The following is a 14,687-nucleotide window of genomic DNA, read 5'->3' as shown; positions in this document are numbered from 1 at the left end:
TTGCTTTGTTTGTAAATATATCTGATTTTTGGCTGTTATATTATGAGACTGGATTTGAGTTTGCAGAAACAATAATAGACGACACACTGTTGCAGAGATCAGCCAAAGAAGATGATCTCGAATGGAACAAGTGAGTATTGGTTGTCACCCGTTTATTATACCACCCTCGAGATGCCTCTCTGTATACTTCCTCGATGGTTTTCACATGCCCCTTCTCCTCCTCGACATCTCCATAATACTCCGAATGATCAGTCTTTCCCTACAGAAGATAAGGAAGGAGAACATATTTGAATTATCTTGGTAATTTTCTCGACCAAGATTTTTAACTTAACACCCCTCATACAACCCTTGCTAGACAACAAGATGATAAATTCATCAAAGTTTACATCTTCAAAATATTTTGGGTCCTTCTCGCCAAACTTTTTTGGGTCTAGAGATATTTTTCTTCTAAAGAGTGGAGATAAAGAAAACACCAGATGCAGAAAAAGTAATAGATACATAATGCTTTCATTGAAGAGCTGATCAGCTGAACAACATTCAGAGTAAATGTTTCGAATTTGTTCGCTAATATTTCCAAATGTATTGTTAGTCGTTAGACCCATGCATTTACGGATATCAAAAGCATGCGTGTTTCGCCATTCACCATTAACCAAACTGTCCAAGCCAAAACATATCATACATTTGACCCAAAAAAACAGATGAATTCTTGACGGTCGGGTCGGTTAAATGCATATAATTGTACACATGCGAGTGAAATCTCATGCTTCTGAGAATGAAGAAAAGAATAATAACCTTTCTCTGTATAATGAGTTTTCAAGTATACAAGATGGATGCCGCTTTTGCTATCTCCTCTCCAGAACCATAAAGACGGGAGGAGAAATCTCGTGACAAATAAATGAAACCTCAAAGCACTGAAATATCATCTACCAGCATGATTATGCATTCAAAATCAATATGGATCACTAGCAAATAGCCATTTAAGGTATCTCTATCTACTCAATGGTTCCAACTGGATCTCCATTCTATTGGAAGAATGTGATTCCTTGTCTGTCGCCGCCCGACTTGTGTTCAAGAGATCAATATCTTCCTCATCTCCATTTTCCATCACAAAACTGCTTCTTCCAAATATACTTTCCCGCCTTCTCTTCATCTCACGATACTCCAAATACATTACAGTTAAAGCACCTATCAAGAACCAAACTATCAGTGCCCAGCTCAGGCCATGAACATTTTCATCTCCATATCTCTCCCCTAAATGCTTCATTCCGCTAATAAGTGCAGCAATTCCAACAAGTATCGCACATCTGCCAATTATAAAATGAGTATACTCCCAAATCTCTCGCTTTGAAGATACCTCCTCACTATTTGCTGGCTTCTTAGGTCTCATGTAAGCATTCACAGGTTGTGCTACCGCTAGCAATATGGCCAACATTCCAAACTTTACGTGCAATGAATCGAAAGTTAAACCCCGGAGCTCAGCAACAGCAAACAGAAAACCAAGGAAAATTATAGCTAATCCAGAGTACTGCAGGTAGACATGAATCTGAAACCAACCATCCCCTTTTACATGCTTCAAGTACCTAGCTGCCAGAATTCCACCAGGAAGCAAAATACCCCAGGCCAGAAACATCATGAAGCCATGTACAGCTAGAACAGGCCGCAAGTCCTCCTCTGCCTCCGCAGAACCATGCATAAGCAGCACACTCATTGGCCTCTTGCTTGTGGAAAAATGCATATTTCTCACACTTAAAGCATCTGACCATTGGGTGCCCATTGCCCAGATAACTTTTAGAGGAGTCGAAGGATCGATAATGTTGTTGCATTCTTGTCTTTCATTCCGATCACATGAAGGATTAAAAGGACGAGTGAACTCCAGGGTGATAATACCATTTTCGGATTTGCATCTCACATGCGTCAAATTCTCGTTAGTTGGATGCACACTTGAAGCTTCCCTTCCATCGATCCAATACGTATTCACCCTTCCTTTGCCACTTTCATCAACCCAACCCACATAAGTATAGCTGTTTACCATTCCACGACCAAAACCAATTGCTAGATAGCCACTTTTTCTCTCACCTCTAGCTGCAATAGATATAGAGTTCTCTGACAATGTCCAGAAAAACATGACTTGCTGATCATCCAAAGAAACACTACTACTGTACATATCTGGTAAACCTCCATCGACCACTTGAACTTTCCAGCCCATCTTTGGTGTGAAAAGAGACTGGTAGTAAACAAGATCAGGCGTGTTGCGGTCAGGTGCCCAAGTCAATTCAGTAGGACTGGCTTGCACTCCTTCAGCTTCTGGTCCACCGAAATATATAACCTCGGACATGTTTCTTGAAGTCGCGTTACCACCGATAGGATCAGATGTGATATATAACGCCACATCGTGCCCAGCCTGTATTGAAAATTTTACAGGAACACCCCTCTCTACCCTCAGAAGAGGAGCTTCTTTCTTGTTAATGTAAAGAACTTTAGGAGGATTCGGAGGATTTGGGTAATGCAAGGCTGGACCCGTTGCTACAAGAAGTGGCTCCTTTTTATTGGCGATGACAAGATCTTGATCCTCCTTCTCTTCAGCATCCAATGGTCCCAAGCATTCATTTATATTCTCAGATAGGTTGAACCTCAAGTGACCATAGCTCCCACCATGATTTTGTGGAAGATAGAATGGCCGTATACTATCAGGTGGCTTAATTGGTCCTATTGCCCATATAACATTCATCGTCTGATTGGGATCAACGTGTAGATCATATTTGTGATCGGTGGAATTCAATGGTCTCCTATATCTAATAAACGACACTCCATCCTTCCTATGCCCATAAATCATCATTGTATTATTGATCTGTCCAGGATCATTAGCTTCATACATAGCATCTGGACAGACCCCCTGAACAGTCCCGTCATCATTTGACATACATTCACTATACCTTGTAATATAATAATCATCAGCAAATGGCATACCATCCCCCTTAAATCCTGTGACTGCTACATCACCACCAACCATAAAAGAACCCGAAGCATTGGGGTTCGCCCACCCAAAAGCCATATAATCCTGAATTCCAATTGCAGCCTCCAACCCAATATCAACAGTATCCACCCCTTCCTTATAACTCCACCTAATCCTAAAATTATCAGATAACACTCTACAATTGTTGAACATGGTTGGCTGCTCGTCATATGATAAATTCGAGCTTTCCTTTACAGAGTGATTAGTGAACAAGACATGTCCAAAATCTGAAGCTGTGGGGATATCCCAAACAGCTAGAACTTTAACTTGATCCCATGTAACGTTTTTCCGCAAACTAACGATGAAGGTATCGTTTTTGTAAGTCTGATTCAAGCTAGAATCAGAAACGGGAAAACCCTTGGTGAGATTGTGGAGATCATCCCCTAAAGCTCCCCACCAGTGGACGTCGGATCCGGATAGCATATCAAATTGTGAAACCCTAAAAGAACAATCATCAATAAGGGAAAATACACCGCGCAGCTGGTGTTGGACCATGGTGAATTGGGATGTGAAGTTGACAAGGGAAGTGTTGGTTCGGGGGCAATCCGGGCCCGGATCCGAGTATGAGAAATGCATAAAAAACCAAAAAAGGAGGAGCCTTGATGGGGCCATGGAGAGAGATCGGGAAAAACGGACCTGGGCAAGCAAGCAAATGTATATGGGATTGAATATATTATAGATGTTTACACAAAGGATTCAAACATAACACTGTGTGTGTAGATAAAGAGGGAAACAGAACGAGAAACACAAAACAAAGGGGGCGAGTGATCTTGATTTTCAGTTTGAGAGTTTGACGATCGACTTCGAGGAAGGAGAGAGGAGCTAGGCCTGGCTTGGCTTGACTTGGCTAGGGAGGGGTTTCATCTGTATTCCAATTCTCTAAATAAATTATTGGTTTCTCATCTCAAAAAACGTTATTCAACTCCTTGCTTTCTTACAAATAACTTCTACTTTTTTTTTTTCCTTCTTTTTTTAAAAAAACATAAAAATGTTTTACAAACAATTATGAATTAATAAAAATATTAATTATAGAGTTCAACCTCTCTTTAACACATTTATTCTCGACAATTGGATATATCTGGTTAACCTAGCATACCAGAGTTACGAGAAGAGGTGAAATAATTTAATAATTGCTTTTCTGTATCATGGGAATTGAATGAGAAAAATATTGATAGAAGACATCACATCTTTTTTTATGCAGATTATAAGAAATTGATTGATTAATCATTTTGTTTGTCTAATGTTTAGCTCAAATATTATAAATGATTATTATGATACAACATTATATTATCAAAATATGTTGATTTATTATATTTATATTATGTATCGTGTATCATCACATAAACCAGTCAAACGATTTACAAAAGTCTTAATATAAAAGTTGACATTTTTGTTGGAATATGTCGACAGAAAGAGAGTGAACAATAAATGTTTGCTTGTAGTCAAATATAATTGGCTTGCTTTGCCTTTAAAATGAAGGAACTTAGTGTCAAGTTAGATTTAAAATACACAGTCGTTCAAGAACAATGAATAATCAATCACAAGCCAGCGATTCAATCAAGGACTATTTAATTTTATTATTATGCGCATTTGCATAGTTTCCGCTTTTTTCTCCCACGCATGGCATTTAATATTAAACAACTTTTACAATAAAACAACAAATTTTGAATAAATTAAAGTCCTACTTTATATATTAAAAAAATATATATTGGAGGTGCGTTTTCATTATTTATTCTTTGACAAATTTAAAACCATCACCACTCATCCAAAGAGAGATATACGGTCAAATTAATGATGAAAATATATGTGATTTACACAGGATGAATGTTAAAAGATTACAAATTTTTAAAGTGTCACTTCATCCATCCTCCTATTCAAAAAAGCACCTGAAAGGTTTTCAAGCAAGAAACTCATTAACATCAATCTTAACTGGGATTTTAAAAGATGAAAAACAAGCGGGCCAACCTTAAATCACTCTCTACTGTATGGAATCGTGAAATCTTGAAGTTGAGTTTGTCATTACAATAGACCTGCTTCAAATAGATTTCTTCGTTTCAAAGTTTCATCGACAAGCTTGAAAGTTTTCTTCACAAGTTTCTGATCTAAGGCTGTTGTTCTATAGATCTTAAAGACCCGATCTACCCGATCAGGGGTCGTGCTCTGGAAATACAGTTCCTCGAATTTTTTCTTCACGAACCTGAATGTCACGCATCACGAGTTGAATGAATGCTAAAATATGACAGATCAAGTAATTTTAATGTGTTATCCTAGTGTATATCAGAGTTCAAATGAGGATCTTATGCTTTAAGGGAAAGACAATCTCATATTAGAGCCCAATTCGAAACCTCATCCGAGCCTCAAAGAGGAGTTAAAGAAAACACTTACTCATACGCGTTCTCAATTTCTTGTTTTCCAGTTGAAACTGGCTGATAATCCTTGAACCACCCACATACATTCAATGGGACCTGTATACAAGAAAATTATGATCACAATCACATGGATGCAGAGCCAACAGAGGTTGTGGACCTCCACATTCACTTACCTTCAGAATCTTCTTTTCAAATAAATCAAATTTGTTGAGAAATAGCATGAAAGAAGTTTTCTGCATTGAAGAGGAAAAGGTTAGCCAGCGGACCAGTAGTATATACCCATTGATGGAATTGTGATATTAAAGGAACTCTCTGAGCATACGCAACAAAATAATATCTTGTAATTTGTCATGGAAAAACCTCGAAGCAAGGCTGCTTTAGGACCCACTCAAAGAGTTCTTTTGTCTCCATCATCCTATTCTTGTTATCATCCTCAAAGAGAGTTTGATCATAACTGAAACAAAGTATTACAAATTGTGTAAGTAACAATATTTGCATAACAGCAAATGAGAAAACTTAACAGATACAAACTTCTCAGTAAGAGCTGTAAAATATTGAAGTAACGAGGAATGATAATTAAGGTCACAATCCTAAATAATGTTGATGCTTCAACAAGGAAGCCATCAAGATGTCAAAAACTAGTTCTTTCTGAATGGTAACCGAGGTGTAAAATAAAACATACTCGCTAATAGCTGCACAAAATATCACAGCTGCAACACCCTCGAATAGATGAATCCATTTTCTTCTTTCATTTCTCTGGCCCCCGACATCAAAGAGTCGATATACTTCACCGCCTTTTTTGTTCTCTCCAACTGGGCTGCAAATGCTTAAACGATTAGACACGATGATATAAACCTTTTTACATCATTGAAACTATCTACTTTATATCATTCTTTTTTTTTTTTCTTCATGTTGAAACTCCTCCCATGCATTTTCAACACACAATTTTTCGTTCCAATAAAATATTTTTAAATTCACTTAAATAAATCGCATGCCATAATTACAAATAGAGCATGAATTATATCATATCACCAAATCGCTCCGATTTGCTAAAATAAAGACTGATAACGGTTGATGATGATATGTCCATAAGTGAAATGTGAAGAATTTTCACTCATCTCCTCATCTTAAAATAAAAGTCAAGTCAATCTATGGATAAAGAGTAACTCAACACATTGTTACGATAACTGCTGCTTTTACCCCAGGAAATGAAAGAACATTTTATTTACACATAGATATGGAAAACCGGTTCATCCATCATCTTGAGGCTAAGTTTTGTATTGAGGGTTAAAAGAGAAGTATTTTGTCTATTCTCTAGGAGGAAAAGAATCACTTATTACCTGAACTGGATTTCTACAACACCAGTTGTCCGAACCCTGGCATGAAGAACATCCTCCTATTTCAAGACAAAAATTAAATTAAACATCTGGAACGTGTTGAATTTGAAATAGGAAAATATAGCATAGAGAGTATAAAAGCCAACACTGGTTTGGTCATAAAGACCTACATCCGCACGAGACAATGTCCACAGGAGTCAGGACTAAAACTCCATTATTCTCTCAGCTCAGAAAATAATAATAAAATTAATTTGGAATAAATATGGTCAAATACTGAGTCGCAATTATGTCAAAGCTATCAATAATATCAAATCTAACTCCATAGAATTTCTCCGATATTCTAAGAAAACAAGTCAAACACAACACAATAGTCATGAACGGTCAAACAAAGAACAAAATGAATGGTATACAACACAGCCAGAATGACAAGAGAAGATAAAATTTTACCCTTGTTGATTTGCTGCAGCAGAGGTTTATAAACAGGGGTGAAGGTTTCTGAAAGTGGGACAGGGGAGTATGGAGATTATGTAAATATAGAAAAATATCTTTCACCAACTTGACATAAAAAAAGGTACTTCGTTTTTTATAGCAAAAAATCTATTGTTGCCACTGCTGGAAAATTTATACTTAAATTACCAAAGCTAAAAGGAAGAAAGAGGTGTGTAAGAGCTTGAGTTTTCGCTCACCTTTGTAGGAATGTAGTCTGAATCTGACAGTCGTTCCAAATTTTCCATAAAATAATGCGCACAATCTGGAACCTGAAGTTCATGGCCATGGGAATATGTTTCCTGCAGACCGCATTCAAACATTAGATGTAATAAAACTCTTAACAGATTCAGGTAATCCAAAAAGACATCAGAATCTAGCAAAAGATTAACCTAGCCATTTGGATGAAGGAAAATTGACCTGTATGGCACTATCTTTCCAGATAGCTTCTATCTCATTAGCAAGTTCTTTTGTAAGAGTTGGGCAATCAAACCTACTACCAATTTCTGAGAGTTTCTCCCCAATTTGCTAATGCAGGAAAACACCATTGAAAGTAAATTCCATCACTAAAACCGGATGTTTGAAAAATAACAAAAATTTCATACATGGGCATTTGAAATAGTCACTATCAAAAAAAACTTTTGCAAAATCTATGAAAAACTGATTCAGACCTTATTTTCATCAGATATAATGAACTTCGAGGAATCTGATACCGTTTGAGACAATTCCTTTGATCCATCGTGTAAAATCTGCGAGCATCAATAATCAATTCAAACTAATATATCGTGCACATGCAACTTCAAGTACTACATTATGTCGTTTGAAAACTTCATTTTCTCAGGCCATCAACACTGGTAAAAAAGTGTGTGTTCCCTAAAGGGAATAAACCAACATAACCTTCCAAGTATTTCATACTTTTATTGTCTGATAAACATTGGCATGAATTACAGGGATGTATCCTTTGAGCTCAGCCTCATCAAACCCACTCTGAAACAGAAGTTTTATCTGCACGACATTTAACATGCACCTGATAATAAAAAAATGTTTGCATAAAATAATTTGTGATGTTCAGAGAGTAAAAGTAAGGTGTCTTACCTGCTTGAAAATAGTGGACTTCCCAGAATCTCCAGCACCTTAAACAAGCGCATTCCAGTGAATATCAAACAAGAATGGAAAAAGGTAAAAACACATACAAAGGCAAAAGAAGATACTCTTATGATGCGTGCTTATATCATGAGAACAATTTTAAACAAAACTTGGAAGACCTTAAACAGACACCCTTGTAATTTCTGTTACCAGATTATCCACTAATTTGTGATTAGGCGGATTGTGGAAAGAGACATCCCAAACTATGAGAGAGCCAAAAGAGATTTTTTTAAACATGCTATGAAATAAAGTATACATAGCATCTTCTATCCAAATAATCAGATGAATGACACAGCCAAAGCTTGTGCTTAGAAGGGTTCCGCAAGGATTGTACAGAAAGTAAGTTACATTTTAAAAGTAGCCAATGAACTGTTACTGGTTGTGTTGGCGGTGACATAAATTAGTAATTCCATGTATAAAAACAAAAGTAGCCACTAAAGCGTCTACATATGAACCTTCCTTAGATCAAACCCTAAAAACTAAGCGAGAAAACATGTATGTCAGTATATTTGGTCAGATCGTCTAAATCAATGAACATATGGCAGAATCAATAACCAGTTTCCCCGTATGGATACCTAGTAGCAGCAGTTTCTGAATATGCTTCTCTGCCTTTGTTTCTCGGTCGATTCTCCTCTCTATTTCAGCAGCCTGGGAATCAATGCGACAGACATGTATTAATGCGTAAATAACAAAAGATAATTTTTTTTTAAAAAAAAAACAATAAGCATGTGAGGAAAGATTTGGGTAGATATAGAAGATGTACCTGCTCATGTTCTTCAGAATCAGCTTGACTACGTTGCTGTTTACTGCAGATTAACCCCATAGTGTCAATCAGAGTATACCACATAAATACCATGTAGAGTCAAACTGCTGCGAAAGATGGATTTCTTCTAAAAAGTGTCATTGGCTTCCCTAATAACGACAGAAGAAAAAAGATGATTACAGTCATACCCCAAAAGTAGAACATTTCATTAAAGCAAATGATGCAAGTGTTTCTCCATTACACAAGTCACACCAAAAACAGGATCAGGAGCCGAATGAAATGTATTCTAGACTCAAAATCAGCATAAAGACAGAAGTCAACGAGCAGAAAGATAAAATGTACATAGCATTCAGATCATGAAGAGAATAAATTCGGCAAATGCAATTGCTACAGCGTGGGGTCATTATGTTTGACCAGCATACGGAATAAGAAAAGAAAAATGGTATGAAACAAAATTCCCTGATAATCATTCTTTAAGCTCCATCGGCAATGGTGTAAACGCTCAAGATTGAAAAATACTATACTAAAAATCAAAAGAAAGGGACAGACCCATGATGAAACCCTAAAAACAAGTGAGAAAAAGTAAATCGAGTAGAGCTTTTACATAGGAGCAACACAGTAGAAATGATAGTCACCAGCTAAGCTAACACACTGTGATTGAAGCAGAAAGGAGCGTGGATCTGAGCATCACCAACGAACACACAGAAAGCAAATCAAAGCAAAGGGAGAAACAAATACAAACATGAAACGTAAATTAATATTTTCTTTTTTCTTTTTTATTAATGTTGTAGAATTTTTTTTTTTAAAAAAATAAAATTTACTTGACTATTATTATTATTATTATTATTATTATTATTATTATTATTATTATTATTCTTTATTTATTAATAAATAAATAAATAATCTGAATGTCTGATGTACACTTTGGGGGTATGTCTCCAGCATAGGCTATAAGCCCTATCAGACGAACGCGCCCACCCATATTAGCGTCTTCTGCAGTCCATGTTCTCTTATTCTTATATATATATATAATCTTGTTATATATATAAAATTATTTGATTGGTTATAATATTTATATTTAATTAAGCAAATACATGCATGAGACTTAAAAAACTAGATCGAGATCAATATCTTCTTTATAATTTAGGGATTGTAAATACATGATTTCTAGAGACCATCTTAATTATTCTTTTTTTAGGCATTGTAAATACATGAATGCTTTCAAAGGAACAAGAATAGATTACAAGCCATACTACATATTTTTTTTTTCAAAAAAAAAATAAAAAAGATTGAATGATGGATGGATCATAACATTCCACATAAGAAATTTTTGACAATGTTGTTGAAACACGCTGGATTCTCGAGTTGCGGGACATGCGATGCGTTTTTTATAACTTGTAATCTCGTCTTCTCCCCCACCAATCTGCAATGTTACATCATATCATAATAATAATAATATAAATATTTTATTTGACAAGTTATCATAATTAGGAGTAAGTAATTATTTATTTCATACTTGCTGAGTTCTATGGCTTTCTCCAATAAGAATATCTTGTCATGCTCTCCCCACACAATCAATACATCCTGCATATATGCATTTCATTAATTATTAATAAAAAATCAGAGAAATATAATTTAATTAATTAATTAATTAATTACCTGTGAGAGGGGAGATATATTATTGACAGTATTATCATCTCGTCCAAGCCTCAATCCTCTCAAGAGTTCCAACTTCTCTTTCCTGTTTTCTGAATATAATTTCTGCACACCAACCATTAATTTGTATTGCTTTACTCACACAGACTTGATGTCTCCATCCACTTCTACTTTGGTAGTTGATGTTTTAATATTCTTCTCTTCCCAACCACCAATTAAATTAAATTAATTCATCATGCTATTACTACCTAGAACAACCATTTTTTTTTTTAATCTAATAATAATTTTTATACATGGTTCAAAATTTATTGGATAAAACCCAACAAAACCAAAACCACAATATTAAATTTGGGGATTGCAAATATGTCCTGAAAGTTAATTAAATAGGTGAATAAAATAATTTAGAAACACACCAATTGTTATTTGTTTGTTCACCCCCTTTCAATCAATCGGAATTTTTTTTTTTTTTTAAAAAAACCGAATTATACATACTTACGTCAAGGATATCATTGAGGAAGAAGTCGGGAAGATATAGACGCCGGAAAACACACAATCCAAGCAACGTCCGCAGTTGCCCGGCGGCGCAAGGCAGCATCAGATCCTCGATGTTCTCGATTCCCGCTCTCTTCATCAGCTCCACGTTGTCTCTCGGCCGCAAATTCACCCCGGAGCTGGCGATCACCACCTTCTCCACCCTCTCAGGCCACATCTCCGACATCCGATACGCCACAAATCCACCGTAGCTAGTCCCCACAACCGAGTACCTGCAGCAAATTAAGTAAAAACGACATACTATATACATATATATATATATTGTGCAATAAAAATAAAAATGAAATGAAATATATATATACCTGCGAATCCCGAGCTTTTGGAGGAGTTTAGCTATACAAGCTGCCTGGAAAACCTCGGATCTGTCGGAGGAATCGGAGTAGGAATGGCCGAAGAAAAGGAGGTCGGGGACGTAGACGTCGAATTCTCTGGCGAAGAAGGTGATTTGGGGGCGCCATTGCCAAATTCCGTGTGGGCCGAAACCGTGGATGAGGATCAAGGGAGGTTTGGTACCGCAGGCGGCAGAGGGGCCCCAGAAGAAAATGGTGGTGCCGCTGTCTATCTCTAGTGACTGAGAGGAGAGGCCGGCGGAGGCTAGAGAACGGCGGAGAAAAGCGCCGTACAGGGAAACGATGCTGAGGCAGGGGATTCCCAATCCCATCCTACTATTCCTGCTACGAAAAAGTAAACAAAAACAGCTTAATCTTTAATATTTTATATTTTATCATTACTATTCATTACTATTTTATTAAGGCCGAGGCCCTAATACAAACTGTTTTGGTCTGTCATTGCCACACCAAAAATTTCACTCAATTCTACCCTTTTATTTCTTTTATTAATTTAAATAACGTCACCTTTATCCTCCCACTTCGTCCTCAACTACCCCCGCATTTTCTTCGTTACTTTCATCGTGATTTTAAACATGATTTCAAATATCTATTTCACACTACCATTGCACTTTGTGCTCTCAATTCCAGATCTTTGCGCTCAACATTTTCCCATGAGGTAAGGATTCGAATGGCTTTCTTCCAATATCTTTTGTTTTTGATATTTGGTTTGCATATTCTACTCTGTATGTATTCGATTTTCTGAAAATCGGGATTTGTTAAGGCATCACATTCAGATGTAGATGTTTATATAAAACCTTGCTTATGATCTTCATCATATCTGTAGATGTTGATATAAAACCTTGCTTATCTTCATCACGTTCTAGGAAAGCATTGCATGTGATGGTGAGCGACATCAATCCCTGTTATCTCAGCCGCTTCCTCCCCTTCAGTTACATGCTTCAGAATGAAAAAAAAAAAAAGCTGTGATGAGTTATAGGAAATTTGGCAGTAAATGATGGATCCAGAGTCCAGACGAAAAACTACCACACTGTTATTACTTTCCTATCATGAATTCTTAATGACACCAGTCTCTCTGTTGCGGGGTATTTTGATTTCTTGACTGCTAGGTAAAGTCGATACTTTTTCTGTAATTAATATATTGCAATCAGTTTTAGATCTCTTGGCTTATCCTTGGTATTTTACATTCGGTGCATTTGCCAAGATTTATAATTTGTTTGTTCTTTGGAGACAATGGATTGACTTTCTTTCCTACGACTCATTGAGAAAACGGATGGAAATCTTGAATTGTTTTTAGGTCCTCGGTTTTTCGCCAGAGAAGAGATATCATAGATAGGAAGGAAAACGATGTATATGAGAAATACCTCATATTTACTTCTTTATGGAAAATTGGAAATGTGTTGTTATATTATTTTTATTTGCAACATTTTTTTTCGATTGGTTAAAACACATCATTCAACCAATGAAATCTTCTTTTTGTCTCTTACTCAGGTGTTCCTATCTTTTTATTCATAATCTTACTTACAACTTAATTGCAACTAAAAAACTATTAAATTATGATTTATATATAAATCATAATAATTAAAATTTTGTAACAGAAACAAAAATTCTATTGAAATTTCGCACGAATGTTTAGTATTTTTTCAAGACCCATATTTATTTTGGAAATAAATTATAAAATGACTCACGTTTTCCTCCAGTTTCAGTTGTCTTCTTTTTCTTTTTTCTTTAAAGATAATTGAGAATTGAACAGTATGCTTGCTTCTTTATTTGAAATTCGAATTGGTGGAGTTTTTTTTCCACCTAAATTGATATATGTTTTGAATTGAGAACGTTTATGAAGGTATTTATTGTACTTGCTTATTGGTTAATCATGTTCTTCAACTGTTTGATGAATTACATATTTGTGTGTGTATTTGCTTTTTCTATGTTGAGCAGAGTGTTATGTTATTGTGCATTTACCAAAAGTGTTTAATATTTTCTTGCCTCCCTTATTTTGGGTGAACTACATTTTATTTCTCAGAGATGAAATATTATCTACAAGAATATCAAAAAAGTATTTATCATTAGGCTACCTTTTTTTAAATGCAGAATTCCAAAAAGAAATTGTCGGAAGAGTGGAGGAGAGAAAAACATTGAAGGTTGACGGGGAGTTAGGCAAAGGTATTGAAACTGTTGAGAGGATTGGACACTAAATACTACAAAAATGATAGCTCGGGTTTTTTTAATTATGATGTTCTCTTTGATTGGACAATTTGTATTTGAGGTTCTGAATTCATGTGGATGCCAAGGTATTGAAAATGTAGAACGGGTCGGGCACTAAACACTACGGAAATGATAGGTCAAGCTTTTCTTTGTTCTTTTGTTTTTAATCTGTTGTTCTCTTTGGTTAGAACAATTCATATCTATGTTTTTGAATTCATGTCAATGTGATTAATAATATATTGTAAATCTGTTTTTAAAATTTTCAGATTGTTTATCAACATTTGAAGGACATTGGTATTGCATACTTCTTTCAATCTATGTGTTTTGAATAATATTTCATGCATTTTGCCCAGCACGGCAGATTAGTGATTGTGCACTCCATATTAAATATGTATTAAGTTACACGGGAACGTGTTTACCATATTTTTTTGTTTCACACGCAACGCATGTGCCACAGTTGCTAGTATGTATTAATTATCCAGGAATTTGTGAATGACTGCGATGATTTTCTAAGTTTGGCTTGGTCCTAGTTGATTAGTGATCGACTATGCTAGCTCATGGATTTTAAGTAAGCCAGCGGTAACGGATTGACATGGGGTTAGCCTAGGTGTTTTCCTAGGATTGACCTAATTAGTCGTTCGACTGGGTTAGTGCCAGTGATGAGGTGATTCATCTGGGGGCATGGAAATTTTGATCTTGTTTGAAATTTTGAGTTTCGTTCTAGGTTGTTTCCGTAGAACAGTAGCCTGATTGACCTTCATAGGTTGGGAATTCGTGATGATGGAATTTCATCAGGAACCAATTGAGTACATA

General features: G+C 35.9%; 3 protein-coding genes across 4 annotated transcripts; all 3 read right to left on the bottom strand.

Annotated features, from left to right (window-relative positions):
• Positions 1-97: 97 nt before the first annotated feature.
• Positions 98-3,869, bottom strand: LOC140871015 (cytochrome b561, DM13 and DOMON domain-containing protein At5g54830). Its single transcript, XM_073273462.1, has 2 exons — positions 793-3,869; positions 98-259 (listed from the first exon to the last, which is right to left on the bottom strand). Exon 1 carries the CDS (start codon positions 3,623-3,625, stop codon positions 989-991), a length of 2,637 nt encoding a protein of 878 aa, XP_073129563.1. The 5' UTR covers positions 3,626-3,869; the 3' UTR covers positions 98-259; positions 793-988.
• An 845-nt stretch (positions 3,870-4,714) lies between these two features.
• On the bottom strand, positions 4,715-9,885 carry LOC140870943 (guanine nucleotide-binding protein alpha-1 subunit). Of its 2 annotated transcripts, none has more exons than XM_073273363.1 (15): positions 9,750-9,885; positions 9,115-9,263; positions 8,927-8,999; positions 8,301-8,338; positions 8,121-8,210; positions 7,877-7,954; positions 7,626-7,733; positions 7,406-7,507; positions 6,723-6,778; positions 6,065-6,199; positions 5,743-5,836; positions 5,556-5,615; positions 5,399-5,478; positions 4,979-5,210; positions 4,715-4,899 (listed from the first exon to the last, which is right to left on the bottom strand). In XM_073273363.1, the coding sequence occupies exons 2-14, from the start codon at positions 9,205-9,207 to the stop codon at positions 5,033-5,035; spliced, it is 1,185 nt and encodes a 394-aa protein (XP_073129464.1). In that variant the 5' UTR covers positions 9,208-9,263; positions 9,750-9,885; the 3' UTR covers positions 4,715-4,899; positions 4,979-5,032. The 2 variants fall into 2 exon arrangements, with proteins under 2 accessions (XP_073129464.1, XP_073129463.1); XM_073273362.1 differs by having other exon boundaries at positions 9,719-9,880.
• A 315-nt stretch (positions 9,886-10,200) lies between these two features.
• LOC140871012 (uncharacterized) lies at positions 10,201-12,030 on the bottom strand. The gene is made up of 5 exons (XM_073273459.1): positions 11,625-12,030; positions 11,267-11,534; positions 10,774-10,875; positions 10,631-10,698; positions 10,201-10,537 (listed from the first exon to the last, which is right to left on the bottom strand). The coding sequence occupies exons 1-5, from the start codon at positions 11,981-11,983 to the stop codon at positions 10,420-10,422; spliced, it is 915 nt and encodes a 304-aa protein (XP_073129560.1). The 5' UTR covers positions 11,984-12,030; the 3' UTR covers positions 10,201-10,419.
• Positions 12,031-14,687: the final 2,657 nt, after the last annotated feature.

The sequence above is a fragment of the Henckelia pumila genome, unplaced genomic scaffold, assembly GCF_033568475.1.
Source record: "Henckelia pumila isolate YLH828 unplaced genomic scaffold, ASM3356847v2 CTG_298:::fragment_3, whole genome shotgun sequence".
Classification (NCBI taxonomy): domain Eukaryota; kingdom Viridiplantae; phylum Streptophyta; class Magnoliopsida; order Lamiales; family Gesneriaceae; genus Henckelia; species Henckelia pumila.
Note: the sequence above shows the minus strand (reverse complement) of the source record. Positions and strands in the feature narration are given on the sequence as shown.